Source organism: Crocodylus porosus, unplaced genomic scaffold (assembly GCF_001723895.1).
Source record: "Crocodylus porosus isolate Cpor-Errol unplaced genomic scaffold, CroPor_comp1, whole genome shotgun sequence".
Taxonomy (NCBI): Eukaryota; Metazoa; Chordata; order Crocodylia; family Crocodylidae; genus Crocodylus; species Crocodylus porosus.
The window spans coordinates 13,606,656-13,624,314 of NW_017728925.1; the positions used below are offsets into that span (position 1 = coordinate 13,606,656).

The 17,659-nt window shown below is 52.6% G+C and overlaps 1 protein-coding gene across 1 annotated transcript in view; it reads right to left on the reverse strand.

The window, feature by feature from the left end:
- The window catches only part of SARDH (sarcosine dehydrogenase), a 71,073-nt gene that overhangs the window by 14,396 nt on the left and 39,018 nt on the right, over positions 1–17,659 (reverse strand). The window contains exon 17 of the mRNA XM_019540895.1: positions 14,528–14,621. Within this exon, the coding sequence (XP_019396440.1) occupies positions 14,528–14,621 (94 nt within the window). The remainder of the gene's footprint in view (positions 1–14,527; positions 14,622–17,659) is intronic.

Genomic DNA, 17,659 nt, shown 5'->3' on the forward strand with positions numbered 1-17,659 from the left:
TGCTGCAGGTTTTTCCTCCCCAGGTGGAGAGCCTTGCATTTTTCAGTGTTTTCTTGTATGAGACTAATTCACAGTTTCATGCAGGATCACGGACCATGGCTGTGAGATGGCCACAAACATTATTCCAGCCAGGAAGAGACTGCTGGACCAACACAATTAGCCTGAGATGTCTGGGGAGTCTCCCAACTTCTGTCTATCTTGTCTGTGCAGATTATAGTCTCTTTAGGGGCAGGGGCTGTCTATGCATTTCTGCAGCTCTTACTACAACAGGGATGTGATCTCAGCAGCGGCCTTTGTACATGGCTGGATGTAGTACAATAAAAGTATACAGTAATGAATTAGTATTCAGAAGAAGCAAGATGAAGCAAGAAAAGGGAGGGAGCATTAGGTGTCATGTGAAGTTTAGCCATGAGCGTCTCACTCACCTTGATCAAGCTCCAAGCATGAACTGAGCAAAGGGCTCCTGAAAGGTATTTAAGGGGAGAACTAGTCAAATTCTGCTGGCCAAAGCCTTGGGACAACCCCACTGATAACCGAGAGGGGGATTTTACTCGTACTCCTATTAAAAGAACAGACTCTGCTGTTCGTCTAAGTGCTGTTTGCTCCTTTCATTTCTCATTCCCCGTGGCCGTGTTGGGGAATTAAGTCAGGGACAGCACATAGGAGTAGCCAAAAGCCTACTGCCAAATCAACGCAGAACCCAGCTGATTGAAACGTGGGACGAGTCGGTGCATCCCCGACAGTGTTTGCATCGGTGGGATACCGGGGTGGTAAAACAAAGCACAGGGGTTGGCCCCGAGAAGCCCTGCCGGGGGGGGAGTGTGCCCTGCATCTCGTATAGGGCCCCAGGGCTCTTCTGTTTTAGTGCTAGCGAGGGCGTCCCCTCTGGCAAGTCAATTGGCTTCCTAGTCGCCAAGAAAATTGACTGCGGCTGCCACTTGCCCGTGTGTTCAAATGTTATTGTGTTTAGTTCCTAATAGAAAGCAGTTCTTATTTCACCTCTAGACCCTTAGCAGTTATCACTCCCAAAACCTCAGCCACCCTGGAGTTTTAACCCCATCCTGTCCAGGCTGATGAAAGCCATGCTACCTTTCACCTCATGGGAATGACCACGTGCCTTTGCTCAGCCTGTCAGCCGTCTCCCTAGCTCACATCCCCGATGCTGAGGGGATGAGGGCTGTCTCCTGCCCCCTCTGCAGAGGTGACCACCAGCTTCTGCTGATTGCTATTAAGGACACACACGGCAGAGCCTATTAATAAGCCTCATCCTATTCCAGGGATTGCAGAGGTGTTCATCAGCTGCTGCAGTCAGCTAAGCAGCCAAGGTTAATGGCTTTTGCTCATTATTGGAGGTCATTAGCGATCACCGGCTGCATGAGCAGAAATTGGACTGGAGTCAGTGGGTCTCACATGCTCCCACGGAGCAAGACAAGTCAGGGCGAGGCGATGTCCGAGCTGGAAGATTTGGAAACGTCCCCCCCATGCATTTCACGCCGACTGTGACAAACCCGGATCAGCCGGGATTTGCAAAGAAACATCGGTCGGGGGATTCAGAGGTATCTCGTGCTATTGCCCAAGCCACATACTGCAGCCCTGCCGAGAGAAACACCTTTGTTTTAGGTGCTTACCTGGCCCCAGCACAATTCAGACTAATAATGATCAGCCTGCCTCCTTCCGCTTCTCGCTGGCCAGCTGCTGACACACGAACACTGAGACTTTTGTCTGCACCACAACAAACCATAATCACTAGGTTGCATTCAAAGAGACCGGCACCTTTGTTCCTCGGGTTTTGTTCTCAACTTATACTTTGCTCTGAAGGCATTTCTAAAACAGAAGCCACGCCAGGGGAGCTAAAGGCAGGGTTGGAGGTGTTTTAACCCGAACAACAAAAGACCTGGGAGGGAGAGCAGGGGGAAGCAACACAAAAGGTATCGTGAATGTATTTTGAGCTTCCTGACAATAGAGTTGTACTTTGGAGCTTGCTTCCCGTAACCATTGTCGTGGGGGGCGCAAGGAGGCATGGAGGATGGAAATCTGCTTAGGAGGTGCATGAGCACTCGGGACATGCTCTCCATACAAAGGTGCCACCTCATTAGGGGAACAGCAAGAAAGCAAGTCAGCTACTGTATTGATCACGGCAGGGGATGCTTCCTGGATTGACAGTCAACTCCACGGCTCATTTGTCCTGCCTGTGGCTGTGCAGGAAAGGGCTTAGGAGCTATTATATACCTTACATACGAGAGGAGGTGCCTCCGGAGAGAGGCTTCGCTTTGTCCTTAAATCACTTGGCAAAATGACTGCTTGGGGGGGTCATCAGAGCCGCAGCGTGAGGGATGAATCAGGTGTCTCTGCCGTACAACTGCACATCCAGTCAAAGGCAGGAGCTGCTAATTGTTATCACCGTAGGCACAGGTCCGGCCAGCTGGAAAGCAGGATGTAGATATACCACCGTGCCAGACTACCGCATACGCGTGTGCATCTAGTACAGCGTACATCAGAGAAAGGCCAAAAGGGCAGGTTTGAATTCAGCAGCACAAGCAATACTGTCAGCTGCTCCATGAAACCCTGGCCCAGAGTTTGTGAGATTGGCTCTTTTTGCCGGGTCTCTTGCACCATGAGCCAAATTTCTCTCTGGAGAAGATATTCCCAGGAGATTTCCACGGATCGCAAGACAGGACCACGCGCAGCAATCCAAACCTATGGGATGTGCACACATCAAAGTCCAAACCCCGCACTGAAATTTGGGGCACTGCTTTTGTGGACACAGCATGCTGTATACACGTTTGCGCGCAAGCTCTCAGGCCAATCAACTCTCTAAAAGGTCATTAACTCGGCTGGACTTCTCCTTGCTCACACTGATTTTGTTTGATGAGCGAATTCAGTCCACGACCACCATAACAATTAGTTCTCCAGATGCCGGGTCCAACTGACTGAGTCAACGGAGCGATCTCAGGGATGGGTTTAGCGCAGTCTCTGTGGTACCTTTTTTCCATGCTAAATTCTGCACGCAATGGATTTCTCCTTTGCTTGTCAGCTTTGCCTTTTCATGACAACCTGTGATTAAGTCCTATCAAATTCACCTTAAGCAGCAGAGCGGTCATCCCGGTCTATCAGCGAGTGACAGGTAAAGCCCGTGGCAAGGAGAGCCGGCCGTCTCAATGGGGAGAGAATTTACCTAATCACATCGCCGCTGCCCTGAAGCTGGATCGTGTCCCTGCAGGAAGTGCTAATCAAAGAACAGCATCTCGTGGCACTAGTTGTCTGGACTGATGCAGCAGGAGGAGGTGGCATTTATCACACCTATTGCCACCTGCCTGGCAAAGGCTATATCACAGAGCTTGGTGATAAGCAGGGCTTCCATAGGCAGCAGCTGGTTTTTTCCTTCTGCAGCAAAGCACTTATCACTAGTTCACTCCGACACTAAAGAGCCACATCCACCAAACCCTGATATCCATGGGATCTTGGACTGAGCACACACTGCAGGATTTGGTCCTATCCACACTGAAGGCTCAAAGGACCAGGTGCAGAGAAGCCCTGCGCACACTGTGCGGCAGAGAGGCGTCTCCGGGTCTGCCCTCTTCCCTTTTCCCATTGTGCCGCTAGATCCCTCAGGCGTGGAAAGCTGCTCGGTTATGCCCTGAGTCAAGAGGATCTTTGTGTTAAAAAAAAGCAGCTTTCCCTGCAAGGCTACAGCACGATTCAGAGTGACACGCACGCTTGAGAAACACAACGGTGCATTGATGCTGTAAAACGTCTCATGCGCCTGCTTGCGCTACGGTCCGCACAACTGGCAGATCTTGGAGGGTAGGTGTTGCACATCCGAGTCTCTTGGCTTGCACGTCCGCCGCTTGCTCTTGCTCAATGGCTGGTTCGCAGCGAGTGCAGGCAAGCCAAAAGGGTGCTAGCACAGGACCGACAGGCCCTGCTTTCTGCTCCCAGGGGGGAGAGGATAGGCAGCGTCATGAAGGCAGTGCCACGTGGCACAGGGTGCTGCGGCCCCGCACCGAGGACAGCGTTTTCCTTGCAACTGCCTCCTCCAAGTGTGGAGCTGCTGCTGGAGGAAAGGGAACGAACTGAATAGCTGCGTCTGCTTGGAGCAGGGTCCGAGCTGCTGAGCTCAAGCTCAGATGCTAACCGGAGGGGTTTGGGTCAAGTAGGCTCAGAGCGCTTCAGGCTAGCCTGCCTCCACTTCCATTCAAGCCCCCGGTGGCAAAACGGCTTTGGACTTAAATCAGAGCAGCCGAAAGCCAGCTATTTTGAAAATCCCAGCCTTAGCCTCTAGGAAAGACCTTGTATCCAAAACCCTCCTGGGATAGGCCTCCCAAGAGAGGAGGCATCTAGCTTAAAGCGATGCTGCATGTGATAATCCTGCTCTCTATTCCAGCACAGCCACGGGGTACCAGACATGCGGTCTGGGCCACTCCGAGCAGATACCTGGACATCACAGTCCCGTGACTGCAGCCACGCCACTTGCCTCCATCCAGCGGAGGCTACTTCTGTTCCCTAAAGGCTTTGGTCCTTCAAGAGTGTTCGATCAGGTCACCTCCCCGTCCCATGCAAGGGTATGTCCCCCCTGCCGAGACAGAAGGAGCTGAGCTAAGCTTTTCCCTGGCTGGAAACGACCTGCCCCACATCGCAGCAGCTCAGGAGTGTGGCCGTCCCTTGCACTAACACACAATACCTTTGACTTTGTGATTAGCACGGGAGCTCCTTTTGTGCACTGTCATCCGTTTCCTGGCTCCCAAATTGCAGCGGCCCCCCCACCCTTGAGTTCTCACGTGTCACAGTGGAAAAAGGATGAAGTCCCCTCCAAAGCTAACCAGGGACACAGGAGTGCGTTTGCCTGAAACGCATATTGAACCCAGCAAGCTAGGACCCGAGTGCAGCTGCTGGAAATTCACAGGCTTGCAAACCAACAGATGGAGCAGACTGGAATAAAGTATCACTGTATATCGAATGATGGGGAACTGGAAACCTTCCCTTTTGGGACTAATGGCTGCCTCGCCCGTCTCCAGAAGTGGCTCCCTCATGGCTATGGGGAGACAATGAAATGGGCAGTGACCTTCACTAAGCTCTCAGCAGAAAGCAAATATTAGTTTCTACTCCGTACTACAGCTCTAGACTCACCCTACAAGGCTGAGACCACATCTTCCCTCCCATTTTGAGACAACTAAGAAACCAGTGAGGGCCTCCCTCCAGCCAGGCAGCTGGCTCCGATGCGACCAATGCAAGCCCCGCACAGACGTGCAAACCGAGGCTGGCATGCATCAGTGAGACGTGGTGCTGTAAAACCTGGCTTTGGGTTGGTCCCCCATCTACCTCAGGGGCGTGCGCTCATGGACCTACGCGGGGACTGTGATGCTAGCAGGCATTTCCTTAACATGGGCAGGTTCTGCAAACCCTACCGCTGCCCCCATCCCTGTTTGCGAAGCAGGTACAGATCTGGAGGACTCGCAATTAATCTCTCAGGTCTAGTGGACTCATAGCTTATGCCCCAGGCACCTCTCCAGCTCCTTGTTTTCCTATTGCAGTGGGGGTGATTACAAGATTAACCACAGCACTTTCCTCCCATGCAGCCCAAGCTCAGTCATGCACTGCCTAAAGAGCCAGGTTAAATATTTAAAACCATCTCACTGAAACCTAAGACCTCTCCAGGGAGCAATTTCCCAAGTAAAAGTGACGTCAGGGTAGACCATTGCCTGCTAACTTGCTACACCTTCCCGCTGCTGCATCTGGAGAGGTTGCGGGTTCCCCAACCGCTAGCACGGCCCTGCCTTGCAAGGTGCAGAGGGCATCTAGTTCAAACCCGGGACACCGGCCCTATTCCCAGCACTTCCTGGATGACCTCCGAAGTCCTGGGACTTGCCCTCACTTGGGATTTCATGTTGCATCCCATTTCAACCAAAGCTGCTGGTTGTTCAGTGCTTGTAGCAGCGTCTCTTCTTGCCAGCTGCTGTTCTGAGCAAACTGCCCCCCTCATCTCACATTATACCCTCTGCTATTTTAGCCTGTGCGATGCCCAGAGGTTGTTAGGGACAAATATTAAGACAGTCGAGTGATTCATTTTAATCAGAGATGGGACAGAAACAAAAGCCCACATATAAATGCCCATGAAATAGGGGGGAAGGGAGGAGCATGTGTTAATTCAAGCTTAAACAGGACCCAGATCCAACTTTTGCATCGGGTCTCTAGTGCTAAAAGGGATCAGGCAAGCATCAGATCTCAACACTTGCAAACACTGGGGTACTTCCAAAATCTGGAGCGTACACATCGGGCTCGCGTTTGATTTTGCTACATACATCTTCAGGCAGAGACTACTGCACCCGGTATTTTGTAAGCACAACGCATGGACCGTATATGTGTCCCACTAATGTTAGTGGGTGTTTTTGCCCGGGTAAGGAGTGCGGTATTTTGGCAATGTAGCAGTAGCAGGAGTTATTAGACAAGTGAGTCAGGGAAATGTGGGCCCAGGTGGTGTTCCTGATTCTGGCCAGGACCACAAACTTCACTACATTCTCGCTCCAAAATGTAGGGATTATGTAGACCGGTTGCACATCCAGGAAGGAATAAAACAGCGCAGAGGGATCATCCCACTGCAAGGAGCATTAAATCACTTGCCATTTCAGAGCTGCCTGTGGATGTCTCTGCAAACAACTGTGCTCTTGCTGCATACTGGACCACTGAGGTCATGGCTGACCCTTCAAACGCTTGCTCCATTCTTTCTCACTTTTTAAATCTTCTCAGACTGAATGAGGGATGTGTTTTATCTCCCCCCAGCCCCAGCCCTGTCCACATCTGCTTGGGGAGGATCCAGTTTGTCTTGTACAAGCACTCGGTCAAAGCAGCAAACCTCCGTTCTGAAGCAGTATCTCTTCCCAAACTTTGCCCAGTACTTTTGCAGAAGGCAGGAAACTTTACTCAGGACCCACAAGCTAAATCACCAAGACTGATCCTGCCTCCCATTTTGTTCCTAGGCACTGCTTTCGCAGCAGGCAGTGGTGCAGAGGAGAGCCCCATCGGACCTGGGGCAGTGAGTCTGCAAGGGATGAGTGAAGATAGGAGGCCTAAAGGGTAGGGTGGTTCTGTGGGTTTGGGCTGCTTGGCCTAGATAAGATGAAGGCTGGGTAAATATGCACTTTTATAGACTAACCAAAATTAGAGAGAGGAAGATCTTATTTAGTTTATAAGGGTGGATAGATAGACAGATCAAGCTTTCATGAACCAAAGTTCACTTCATCAGGTGCCAAGCTGAGATGGACTACCTTAAACTGGAGCAACCAAGGATGGCTCTGATTTATGCTAGGAGCTATGGCAGTCCCTAGAGCAATGTAAAAGTGATTTCATAGATTTTCATAGACATTAGGGCTGGAAGGGACCTCGGGAGATCATCGAGTCCAGCCCCCTGCCCAAAGGGGTATCAAGCTCTTGTGCCCCTCTGGGCTTAGCTGTGCTGCCCCTCCAGGAGCAAAGGGACTGAACTGGAGGGGGCCTGGTTCCCAGGCTAACATGGCTTGATTACGCATTCCCCACTGCTAGACATGAAGCATTGCCCACTGGAAAGGGCAGGACCAGTGGGACAGGCCACAGCGCAGAGGGAATGGGAAAGGACAGCCCACATCCTGGAGATCAGTGTCCCGCACGGCCAGCTCGGGCCAACGCGTGGACTATCCTGAAATACCTGGGGTCCCCGGACCCCGATAAAGTGCTCTCCCACTCCAGCACCAACATCTGCTCCAGGGCAGAACGTGTCACCCCCACATGCAGATCCTCCCTGCTCTCAAGCCCTGCTGCAAAACGCCACTGGTTCTCAGCAAAAAGCTAAGTGGGCTTCTTGGCTGGCTCGGGAGGTAAGGATTCAATGACGGCTGCAGGATCAACGCTAGGGTCTTAATTATATTAACCACCCAGGTCCTGAAAGCTCGCTTGCTTTTATCAGCTGGCAACTGCTTTGCAGCCATTCGCAGGCAGATCTCATCCGAAACCATCCTGTCAAACAGGGTTTGTGACGTGCACTGGCTGCATTTGAATGCAACCTGCCTTAGATGGCTGAAAGCGCTGGGTTTGTTCTTCATCAGTGACACCCCCTTGGTGCACCGCAACATGCAGCGGAGGGTAAGGGCGAGGTCTCAGGTCCAGCAAAGGCCCCCAGGTTGCAAGGGGAAAGAGAGAAATGAAAGGTCAGGGAGGAACTGTTGGAGGTTTGTTTAAGCAGCACTGTACAAGACGCTGGCCATAGGCATAAAACCTGACAGTCCACAGCATGAAGGGCATCCCTAGGGTGACAGACAAGATTAATTCCCCACTAGCACCTGGGGTGGTGTTGCTTTAATTTCTCTCATTAGGGGATTGTACCGATGCAAGCAGCAGTGATCTAATGATCTCCAGGCAGATTTCTCTGATGCAGATAGGTCCGTGAAATCAAAGGCTACTCCTGAACTCAAGAAAAGACCGATTCGACTCGGAGGCAGTGACTTGCCCCCAGTGCCGTTGGGCTCAACTGTTCGCCGCTCACATTGGCATTATGCTGGGCATTGTGAGCAGAGGAAGAGATGGCTCCAGTCTCAAGGAGCTGGCTCTAAGACTGATTAGATGGGATGTGCCCATGGGAGCCAGGGGAAGATTTTATTCAATTGACAGTCTTCTCCTGCCCTCATTGCCAAAGCCTCAGTTGCGTGTAACGTGACATGAATGACATCTGCCCCGCGCGGTTCGTTCGTTCTGTCATCTTCTCTCCAGGGGAAAAACAGCCGAGTGCAGTGGCGTGCACTGCTTTGGGGGCTGGTTTTATTTTTATATGGCTGTGTTACTCTGTGTTTTAGCTCAGAGCAGGCCAGTCAAAGAAGTGCTCCCCGATGCTTGCAGCCAGAGGTACAGAGGATTGTGAGGGTCTTCAGTTCTGGCGGGATCAGCCCTCGAGACAGCTCTGTCTTCTGCACAGCCAGGCCTTACCCTTGGGGGACAATTTCCCCTGTGGCAGAAGAATGGTGCCACCAGCCATGGTCCTCATCACTTGATATATTTTCACAATGGCAGAGGGGAGCCGGAAGAGAAACTGGGAGACCCAAGAGGAAGGCATGGCGGAGAAGGAGTGACGGGTGGGAAGAAAGGCTAGGATCTGATGGGAACTATGGGACAAGGGGGGTTAAGGAAAGGAGGCAAGTATTCAAACCCAGTCTTCATGCTGGGGGAAGTGGGGTCTTTGTTGCTTCTGCATGCACCCGGATCAGTAGCTCAGGATGAAGTAGCAGCTTCGGTGCATGGGGTGCTTTGGAAACTCATAAGACAAGGTGTCTCCCTAATGCAGAGGGAATTATTGCAAACGGTTGAAGCTCAGGCACAAGGAAAGGATATAGCCAGGGAGGAAAAAAATGGGCCAGGAGTCGGTCGGGATGATGTAGTTGGGCTGGTGCTGCTTTGAGCAGGGGGTTGGACTAGATGCAACCTCCAGAGGTCCCTTCCCACCCTCGTTTTCTATGATCAGGTCTGGGCCCACGTGATGCTTGTGATAAAAGTGGTGCCGCCACTGAATAAAAGCAAAATTCAGGGCGCCTGGAGTCCTGTTTCATGTAGCGCAGTACATTACTATTCTCTGAAGTATACTTGGGTCCTGTCACACTCACTGCCACATACCTAGGAGCGGTGGAAGAAATTTTTCCTGCTGCAATTGTTTAAGACCAGGCAACAGTGACAAATTTTTCTCGCTCTTCCAAGGGATGCACGCTACGTTTTCTCAGACACTTGGGTCTTAGCTCTGGGCATTAGCATTAGGAGTTACCATTTGTGCATTTCCAATGTGTAACCAGTATCTTTAAATATAAGGTCTTAGCAAACTCAAGGAAATCTGTGCTTGCACAGAAAGCTTAAGGTTGTCAGGCGTCTCCTGTGATCAAACACTATGGCCCAAGCCCTGGGATTTTAAAACAAGAACATGACGTGGTTTTTTTGCAGTTAATCCCTCACATTTTTAAGAAGGGGCTCTTGCTCTCTCTTTCTCTCTCGTCACCACCAGTTTCTAATCTGGAAGAGGGCTCTTTTGTGCCTTTGGCAGCACTGAGAAGTTTAAGTCAACACACTCACAGGAGGACTTAGCACATCAGACAACTTACAGCTCCCTCCCAGAGATCAGACCAGGCACTGCTAAGAAACAGCTGGGCTGGGCTGCAAGACCTGCTGGGCCTAGGGTGCAGATGAGAAGAGAGGTCTGCCATTTTTCTCCTAGAGTTTTTCTTGCCAGCCGAGCCAGCACAAAGGGTGGCGAGGGTTTTCTCACTGCCCAGCCACTGCCCACCACAGCAGGCACCAAAATTAGATGCTGTTTCAGAGGAAAGGTGCATCGGTAGCTACTGAGCTCAGGAGCGAGGGGCACCGCCTCTGAGTCAGAACTCCCTAGACCTTTCCTGGCCTTGTGTGGGCTCCGGTTGAGCGTGGGGGTATCTGAAGTCCTGGACTAAAGAGTCTGGGACAGAGGATGTTTGCTTGCAGTATCTGGAGAAACCGGACCTCTGGGCTTGGGCCTGAATGTAGGATGCCTGCTATGGACTTGGGAGCATCTGAAATCCCAGGATGAGAGCCTGGGATGGAGGATGCTCGCCGGTTGTAGCGCCAGACATGGTGCTTAAAACGATCGAATTCTGCCTGTCCTTTCGATATGGGTTTTGGAATGATTGAATTCTGCTCAGTCAATAGATTTGACCTGGAACTTGAAATATATTATTAAAAAACCCTAAGTGCTGGACCCCACAAGAGGCTGAGAAGCAATTTGGTCAAACGTATCTTGGCCTTTTGGGTCAGATCAAGCTTTCTTACTGACTGGTGTTGTGTAGCTAAGGGTGGAGACTTAGTACACTGTGGGCAGGCCCCCCATACGAGAGTCTACTATAGCATCCCAATGGGAGGATCTCGGCTATACACTTTATTTTTATGAAGATGGAGGATTTCTCCCTAGCTCGCTCCTTTGGCCTTTTGGCTAAGGGCGATCGAGACTGAACCTCCAGGTTTGGGGTCTGCATGTAGGATGCCTGCTATGGATTTGGGAGCATCTGAAGCCCCAGGCTGAAGAGTTTGGGAAGGAGGATACTTGCCGGCGGTAGCACTACAGAGGTTGGAAAGATTGAACTGAAGTCTCAGTCGATAACATTTGGACCCGATTTGGCCGGAGACGCAAAATCAAATGCTGGAGGCTGCAAGCGAGAGAGGAACAGACCCAGCCCGCTCTCCCGTCCAGCACCTGCTCTCTGCCGCTGCGTGACCCAGGAGGCCGAGCAAGAGGGACCTAGGGTCTGACCCAGTAAATGGCAGTTAATGCTCACCAATATGACATAAGAAATGCTAGACATTGTCACCGTCATTAATTTGAGCCCTGTACACTGTCCTTTAAATGCACACTGCACTTACAGACCACAGGAAAGCACGATCCCCATCTGTGGAGTCCAAGTGTACCGCTCCTGCTCACGCTGGTCTTACCTCCCCTTGGAGCAAGATCCCACTCACCCTGCGGCAGGATACCCACATCTGGCCCTTACAGTCTAAGGTGGGCAAAAACACTCCCATTGAGAAGAGCAAAAGGGAGACTGCTAAGGAGAAAAGGGCTTTGGGGAGGGGGCAGCTTCAAGGATCAGCGCGAGGAGGGCTCCAGCCCAAGCGTGGGGACCGCACAGAAGGTGGCACGAAGCCACAAGTGAGGCTGAAGCATCGAGCAGCCCAGCTAACGCCTGTCCTGCCGCAGGTGCCCGCAGGCGAGGCAGCCCGGTGCCTCCTGTGTTGGACAAACTCCGCGGCCGCGCTGTTCTCCACCAGCCTCTCCCCCTCGCGCACAGCGGCGGGAATCTGTTTTTGCTTTTCTTTTCAGAGCAGGTGAGAGCGTGAAGCGCAGGGAGCGCAGCTGCGCGCGAGAGCGGCTGAAAGGCACAGCGGCAGCCACGCCAAGTGCGTGGGAGGAGAGTCGAGATCTAGTTATATCTATCTACTCATGCAGCTGTCTCTCTCCTGCTCACTCACACTTGCTGAGAGATGCACATCTGCCAGGGCAGACAGACACAGGCAGACCTCCTCGGCTTTCCCCTGGCATGTTTGGCATTTGAAGCGTTCAGCAGCTCGTTGCTGAATATGAAATGCATATAATTATATAATATACGCACACATGCGTGTGTGCTATCTTATTATGCACGGTATATTTAGACACATGAATGAATCACTAGGGACCAGGCTAAGAGGCTCATGGCGTACCTCACTCCATAAGCAACTCTGTCTCATACTCCATAAGCCAGCAACTCTGTCCGTGCCAAGTTAGGTCTTTCTCAAAAGGGTTTCAAAATCTGAACTTTTTTTTTTGCTTTGGAAGGGGAAAAGGGGAGAGGAAAAAAGATGACTGTCCCTTGTTTGTCCGGACATGTGATTTGCTAGTCGTGCTGTCCTGTGCTCCCTGCAAGCCCCGAGAACGCCTCCCTGCGCCCAAGGCCACGTCCAAGTTTGGAGACGAATTGCAAAGCTAGGCTCCGAGAGTGGCTGCACAGAGTCATCCAGGAGGCCCTGATCGCAGGTGCTGGAGAGGGGAGGATACAGCCCCGCGTGCCAGGTCTGGGATGCAGGGTGGGTGCAGGAAAGGACTGTCAAAGAGCAATGTGGATGGCTGCTATCTGCAAGAACATTTTAATGACTTGGTCATTTCTGAGGCATCCGCTCGCCACCCTCCTACACATGCTGCAAGCCTGGGAAAGGCCGTGCTGCAGAAAGTCAGATGCCGGCCTTCGTCCCAGAGCAGATGCGCGAGGCTGCTGCAGCCTGGGGGCAAGCGGAGCCACCCCCTCGACTAGGAGCATCCCAACTTCACAGGGATAGAGAAGGTGGCTGGATCTTGGCGCTTTGGAGGCAAGCTACCTCTCCAAGTGACCTCTCTCTTGTCACGGAGCAAGACGTTGGCAAAGGAGGTAACACAGACCAAAAGCTCCCAACCCAGGACTGCAGCACGTGGGGGCTCAGCAGAGCCCCCCCGGATGCAAACAAGACGAGGCTTTCATGATGCCAGTGGAAAGGACTGCGCTAGCTAAAGCTAATCTTTCTTTTCCGGGGGAAAGAGTGGAGCTGGGTCAAGGGGCAGCAGGACTCAAGTGGTCACTTCTAGTCTAGGGAGCTGCTTCTCTTCAAGCAGGGGCTGCATAACCCCCCATACCGGGAAGCAGGAATGAGGCTCGTGCATGGAGTAACGTGCTGAAGGCAACGTCAGCTTCTCTAAAACCCTGTCAGGAGCCCACATCACTGGGGCCTGCTCTCCTCTGCCTGACAGGTACACTTCAAAAGTGTCGCTCCACCGAATCCCCAGACAGGAGCTGTCTGCACTGGCGCCGTGGAGCTGCTGGCGATCAGCTTTCAACACGGCTGCATCCTCCACAGGGCTCCTTGCATCTTTCCACCCGCCCTTACGTGCCACCGCTCCCGTGCAGGCGCACGCGGCGCGCAGCCGCGGTCGGAGAGCAGGCTGGAGCGTGGGGCCAGCTCCATTTAAGGAGCCACCCAAGTCCTCTTCCAGGGTGGGAAAGCACATTTCTTTCCTGCAAGAAATTCTGACTTTTCAGACAAAAAAAAAAAATCATCATCCGAAAGCAGGAGGGAGAAAACAAGAATATTTTCGGGGAAATCCCCCACTCTCGCGTGTCAGGAATACCGAGACATGCTGTTTCTGAGACACAATATGCTCCTCAGGGTCCCCTGAAATGACACCGTTCTCCTTTGTTTTGTGGCTTCCTGGACGCTCCCTGGAGCATCTCTGACGATACACATCAGCCAGCGGCTGCCAGGCCTCCCAGGTTCCCTGGTGCCAGGACAGTTCCCCCAAGCTGACTTGTTGTCTGGTGTGAGACCCCAGAGCCGGTCTGCTTCATTTTCAGAGCCTGCTTGTGGGAGCTATTCTCGCGCCACGATGCCGAGAGACCTGTCTATATTAGTCCGAGACCGGCGACCCTGCAAGTCCACATACCTTCTGCCTGGGGCAGAGCAGCAATTGCACCAAGCAGTATCACCGTGCTAGGGAGATGCATGCGACATCAGACTTGTGCATCCTGTCCTCCCCATTTCCATCTTGTCCTCCTCTCCTCTGCACCCATCAGAAACCCAGTGCAAGGGACGGGTGTGCCAGAGCAGCGTGGAAACCCAGTGCGCATCAGGGTCTGACCAGCATCAGCCTTTAGCATCTGGGGCTACAAGGCTCTGCTCCTTGGGGCTTGGGGGGAGGCAAAGGGGTGAGAGGAGGATGTCTAGCCACTTCTGTGCCCCGTGCATCAGACCTGCAGACGAGGCAGTGAGGCCCCCCACATCATCGCTCTCAAAATCTCAGTGTCACACGACGCTCGAGAGCAGCAGTGGCTGCAGCACTGGGGCTTCGCCGCTTCATTTCCGAGTCTAACACAGGCTCAAGGACCCACTGAGGTGCCCCCTCACTGTGCTTCCAGTGATGCACAAGAAAACCCATTAGAAGCAAAAAAAATTCCCTCCCCGACTGCTGTGAAGTGTTGCCTTAAGGCCCGGCTCCTACCGTGCATCCATCCGCCTTCGCCAGCTTGTGAGAGGAGAAGGGGAAGGCCTCGTTGCTCAGATCTGTGTCGAGCAGCTCCTGAAGGACCGTGCGGCTGCAGAAAGAGCAAAGGGGGAAAACGATGCTACAGGTTCATGCCGGTTAGTCACTACATCACTTGCCAACGGCCATCCCAGTCACACTGGCGGTCCTGCCGCGGGCGTGGGCTGACGTGTAGCCTCCAGGCAGCCTGGCAAGGACACGCTGTGCTGCTCCTCTACCCGGATGTTTCTCACCTCTGTATTTTTGGCTCAGCAGGAAAGGTGCTACCACTTCTGCTCTATTATTGCTAAGACCCACCCCGCAGCCCCCTTGCATTCCCACCACCAAAATGTAGAGGGGTCTAGAGCAATGAAAGCATTTTCTCCCCTCTGACATTGCACTCCCTGGGTCCTTGTTGGTTGTAACTCAGGGAGGAAGTGTGGTTTTATTTCTGCGTGGCAGTCTGGTGATGGAGGGGATGGCCCTACAACCCACATCATCCTCTCAAGTCACCTTGGCCAATAGGCTAAGGCACCTAAATGCTTTGAAAGTGGGGGTTTCGTGCCTCAGCTTGCTTGTAGAACGAGGCGCTACCCAGAAAACCCAAATCTTGTGACGTGTGGGGAATATTCGGACACTGCAGAGACGGGGGCGGGCAGGTACTGAGGTTGATGCAAAAGGCTGTTACCGCTGGAGAAGGGGAAGAGGATTCAGGCCTGGGGCAGATGTCTTCCCACCCCTGCATGACACTGCGTAGACACTTCCCCGCCCTTCTTATTCCTTGGCAAAGCAGCTCCAAAAAGTGGGTTGGTGACTTGCAGTCTGGGATCCCTGGATGAAGGGCTCTGGACAAAGGCATGGTATTTTTCCAGCCTAACGCAGGATCCCAGTCTGAGGATCCTCACCAGGCTCCCACACCGCTGTGACTTTGGGGACGCCGCCTCCTACCCTAATCCCCGCTCTGCTTGCAAGGCCGGGGAGATGTTAAGGGACCTGAGACTCCTCCTGACCTGTGGTTTTTCTCTACTTGGACTGGAGCTGCAAAGAAACCTGATGGTTAAACCAAAGTGGCACCCAGTGAATAGGTCTGGCCATAGCTTTGCAATGACCCTGGCCCAATGAACTGGCTACTGCCTCCAGCCAGGTCGGCTCCTTCTGCTACGCTCTGGGGCTGATGCGTTATCGGTAGCTGACATAGTGCTGTAGGGTACATTCAAGTAATCTTTCCATCTATCCATCGCAGTTCTGCGAAGGGATGCAGGGGAAGAAGAGGACTTCCTCCCCGCCCCTACCTCCCCTGAGCTGAGACAGGCCCCTGCCCGCACTGCAGAGAGGCAGGAGCAGGCAGGGAGGGAGAGGGGAGCTGGGCGGCACTAACTAGAGTCAAGACATTTACTCCTCAGCTGTGTCTTCTTCACCTGTCTCTTGATGGGGATTAACCCACCCTGTGAATTAATTCATTAAGCGAGCCTGGTTGGTTGCACGACCTCTTAATGGCAAGAGCTGTCAGGCTGGGGAAGAGTCTCCCTAAGGCAAACAGAGACTTTAGGAGCAAGCCAGGCAACGCATGGGAAGGAAACAGTCTTGTTGCAGTGGCTGGGTGGTTAAGTCAGTGTTTCTTGACCTTTTAAGCACCCCCTAACTTCTGAAAATTTTAATAAGTACCCCAACACTCAATTTTCCAGGGGATTTTATATTTCCAGACTAATGTGCGCCATATGTTGGAAGAAGGGCTGTGTATATAAGGCCGTGATATGACAGATGTCTGATCTGGTGTGGGTAGGATTGCCACCTTTTACACCAGGGGTGCACAACTCAAGTATGGACGTGGGCTAGAGGTGATGTTGGCCAAAGCTGGGAGGGCGAACCCAGGCCACGCAAAGCGCAGCACACCAAATTATTACCAGGGAATTAGATTTTTTAAATTGCACCAAATTTTTGGCCATAGTTTTGAGAGGAAAAGGGGGCAAGAGAGAGAGGAAAAGAGGGTGAGAGTGTTGGGGTACCCATGTACCCCCTGCCTGTGTCTTGTACACATACCGCAGGTTGAGAAACTATGGGCTAGGTGATCTGGGGGAAATACGTATCAGAAGGGACCACTTATGATCACCTCCTCTGCTCCCTGTTGTAACGCAGGCCAAAGGATGACATGCCCTAACCCCTGCAGCTGCTCTCTGTTTCCTTCCTCCAGCCCGCTCAGAGCAGGCCCCGAACACTGAAGCTTCATCCCCACCTGAAGCCTGGAAAGTTCAGCAACTGAGCTCGATTCAACCCAAAGGGAACAGAGAGTTCATTTCCACTGGAAACATGCAACCCACTCTCCTCTGAACCATGGCAGGAGGCCTCCACCCACAACACAAGCCTGCAAAGACTTGCCCTGGCTAATGGTGAGCTCATGGCAATGACAGCGGCTATTTCAATGGCTTCAATAAAACCAATGAAAGCCCTCACAGGGGATGGAAGTACGGGATGGACTGGATCCAGAGTCCTTGCTTGCGAGGTATGGCATAGGGATCTGCACCTCTAATTCCTGATGAAGGGAGCAGGAGAAGGAAGGGTCCTGACTCCTCTTCCCAGCACAGCCCCCCTTGCACCGCTCAGCTCAGCGGCGAGGGCTAAGCTGGCTCCCAGGATGACAGAGACTTTCCCCTCAACCTCCTCTAAATCAGCATTCATCAGCAGCTGGATAAATGCCAGCCCCTTTCCGGTCTTGAGTCGGTCCTAACGAATGCTGGCTTGTCACATATGACAGATACAAGCATAAAGGCTGCTGTGGCACCGCAGAGAGGAACCGCGAGTCTCCGGCACATTAGAGCCCTGCCAATGCTTTTCAGGACCTGCAGGCTGTCTCCAGCTCCTGCCGATTCTCCGTGCTGCTCTATTCAGACTGAAACTTGCCTTCCCGGCTCTATAAATAGCGCATTTGCTCTCGGGCCCGAAGCTGTGTGGGATGGGGGCGAAAAAATGAACAAAGGTGCCTCGCGGCCACATTCGGATCCCAACCACCACAGGGCAAGGCAGAGAGAAGTCGGTGGAGTTGCTCCCCGTGTGCACCGCCCAGTGACAGTCTGGCCTGAATTTGGATGCCAGTAAAAGAGCAATAGGCCCAGT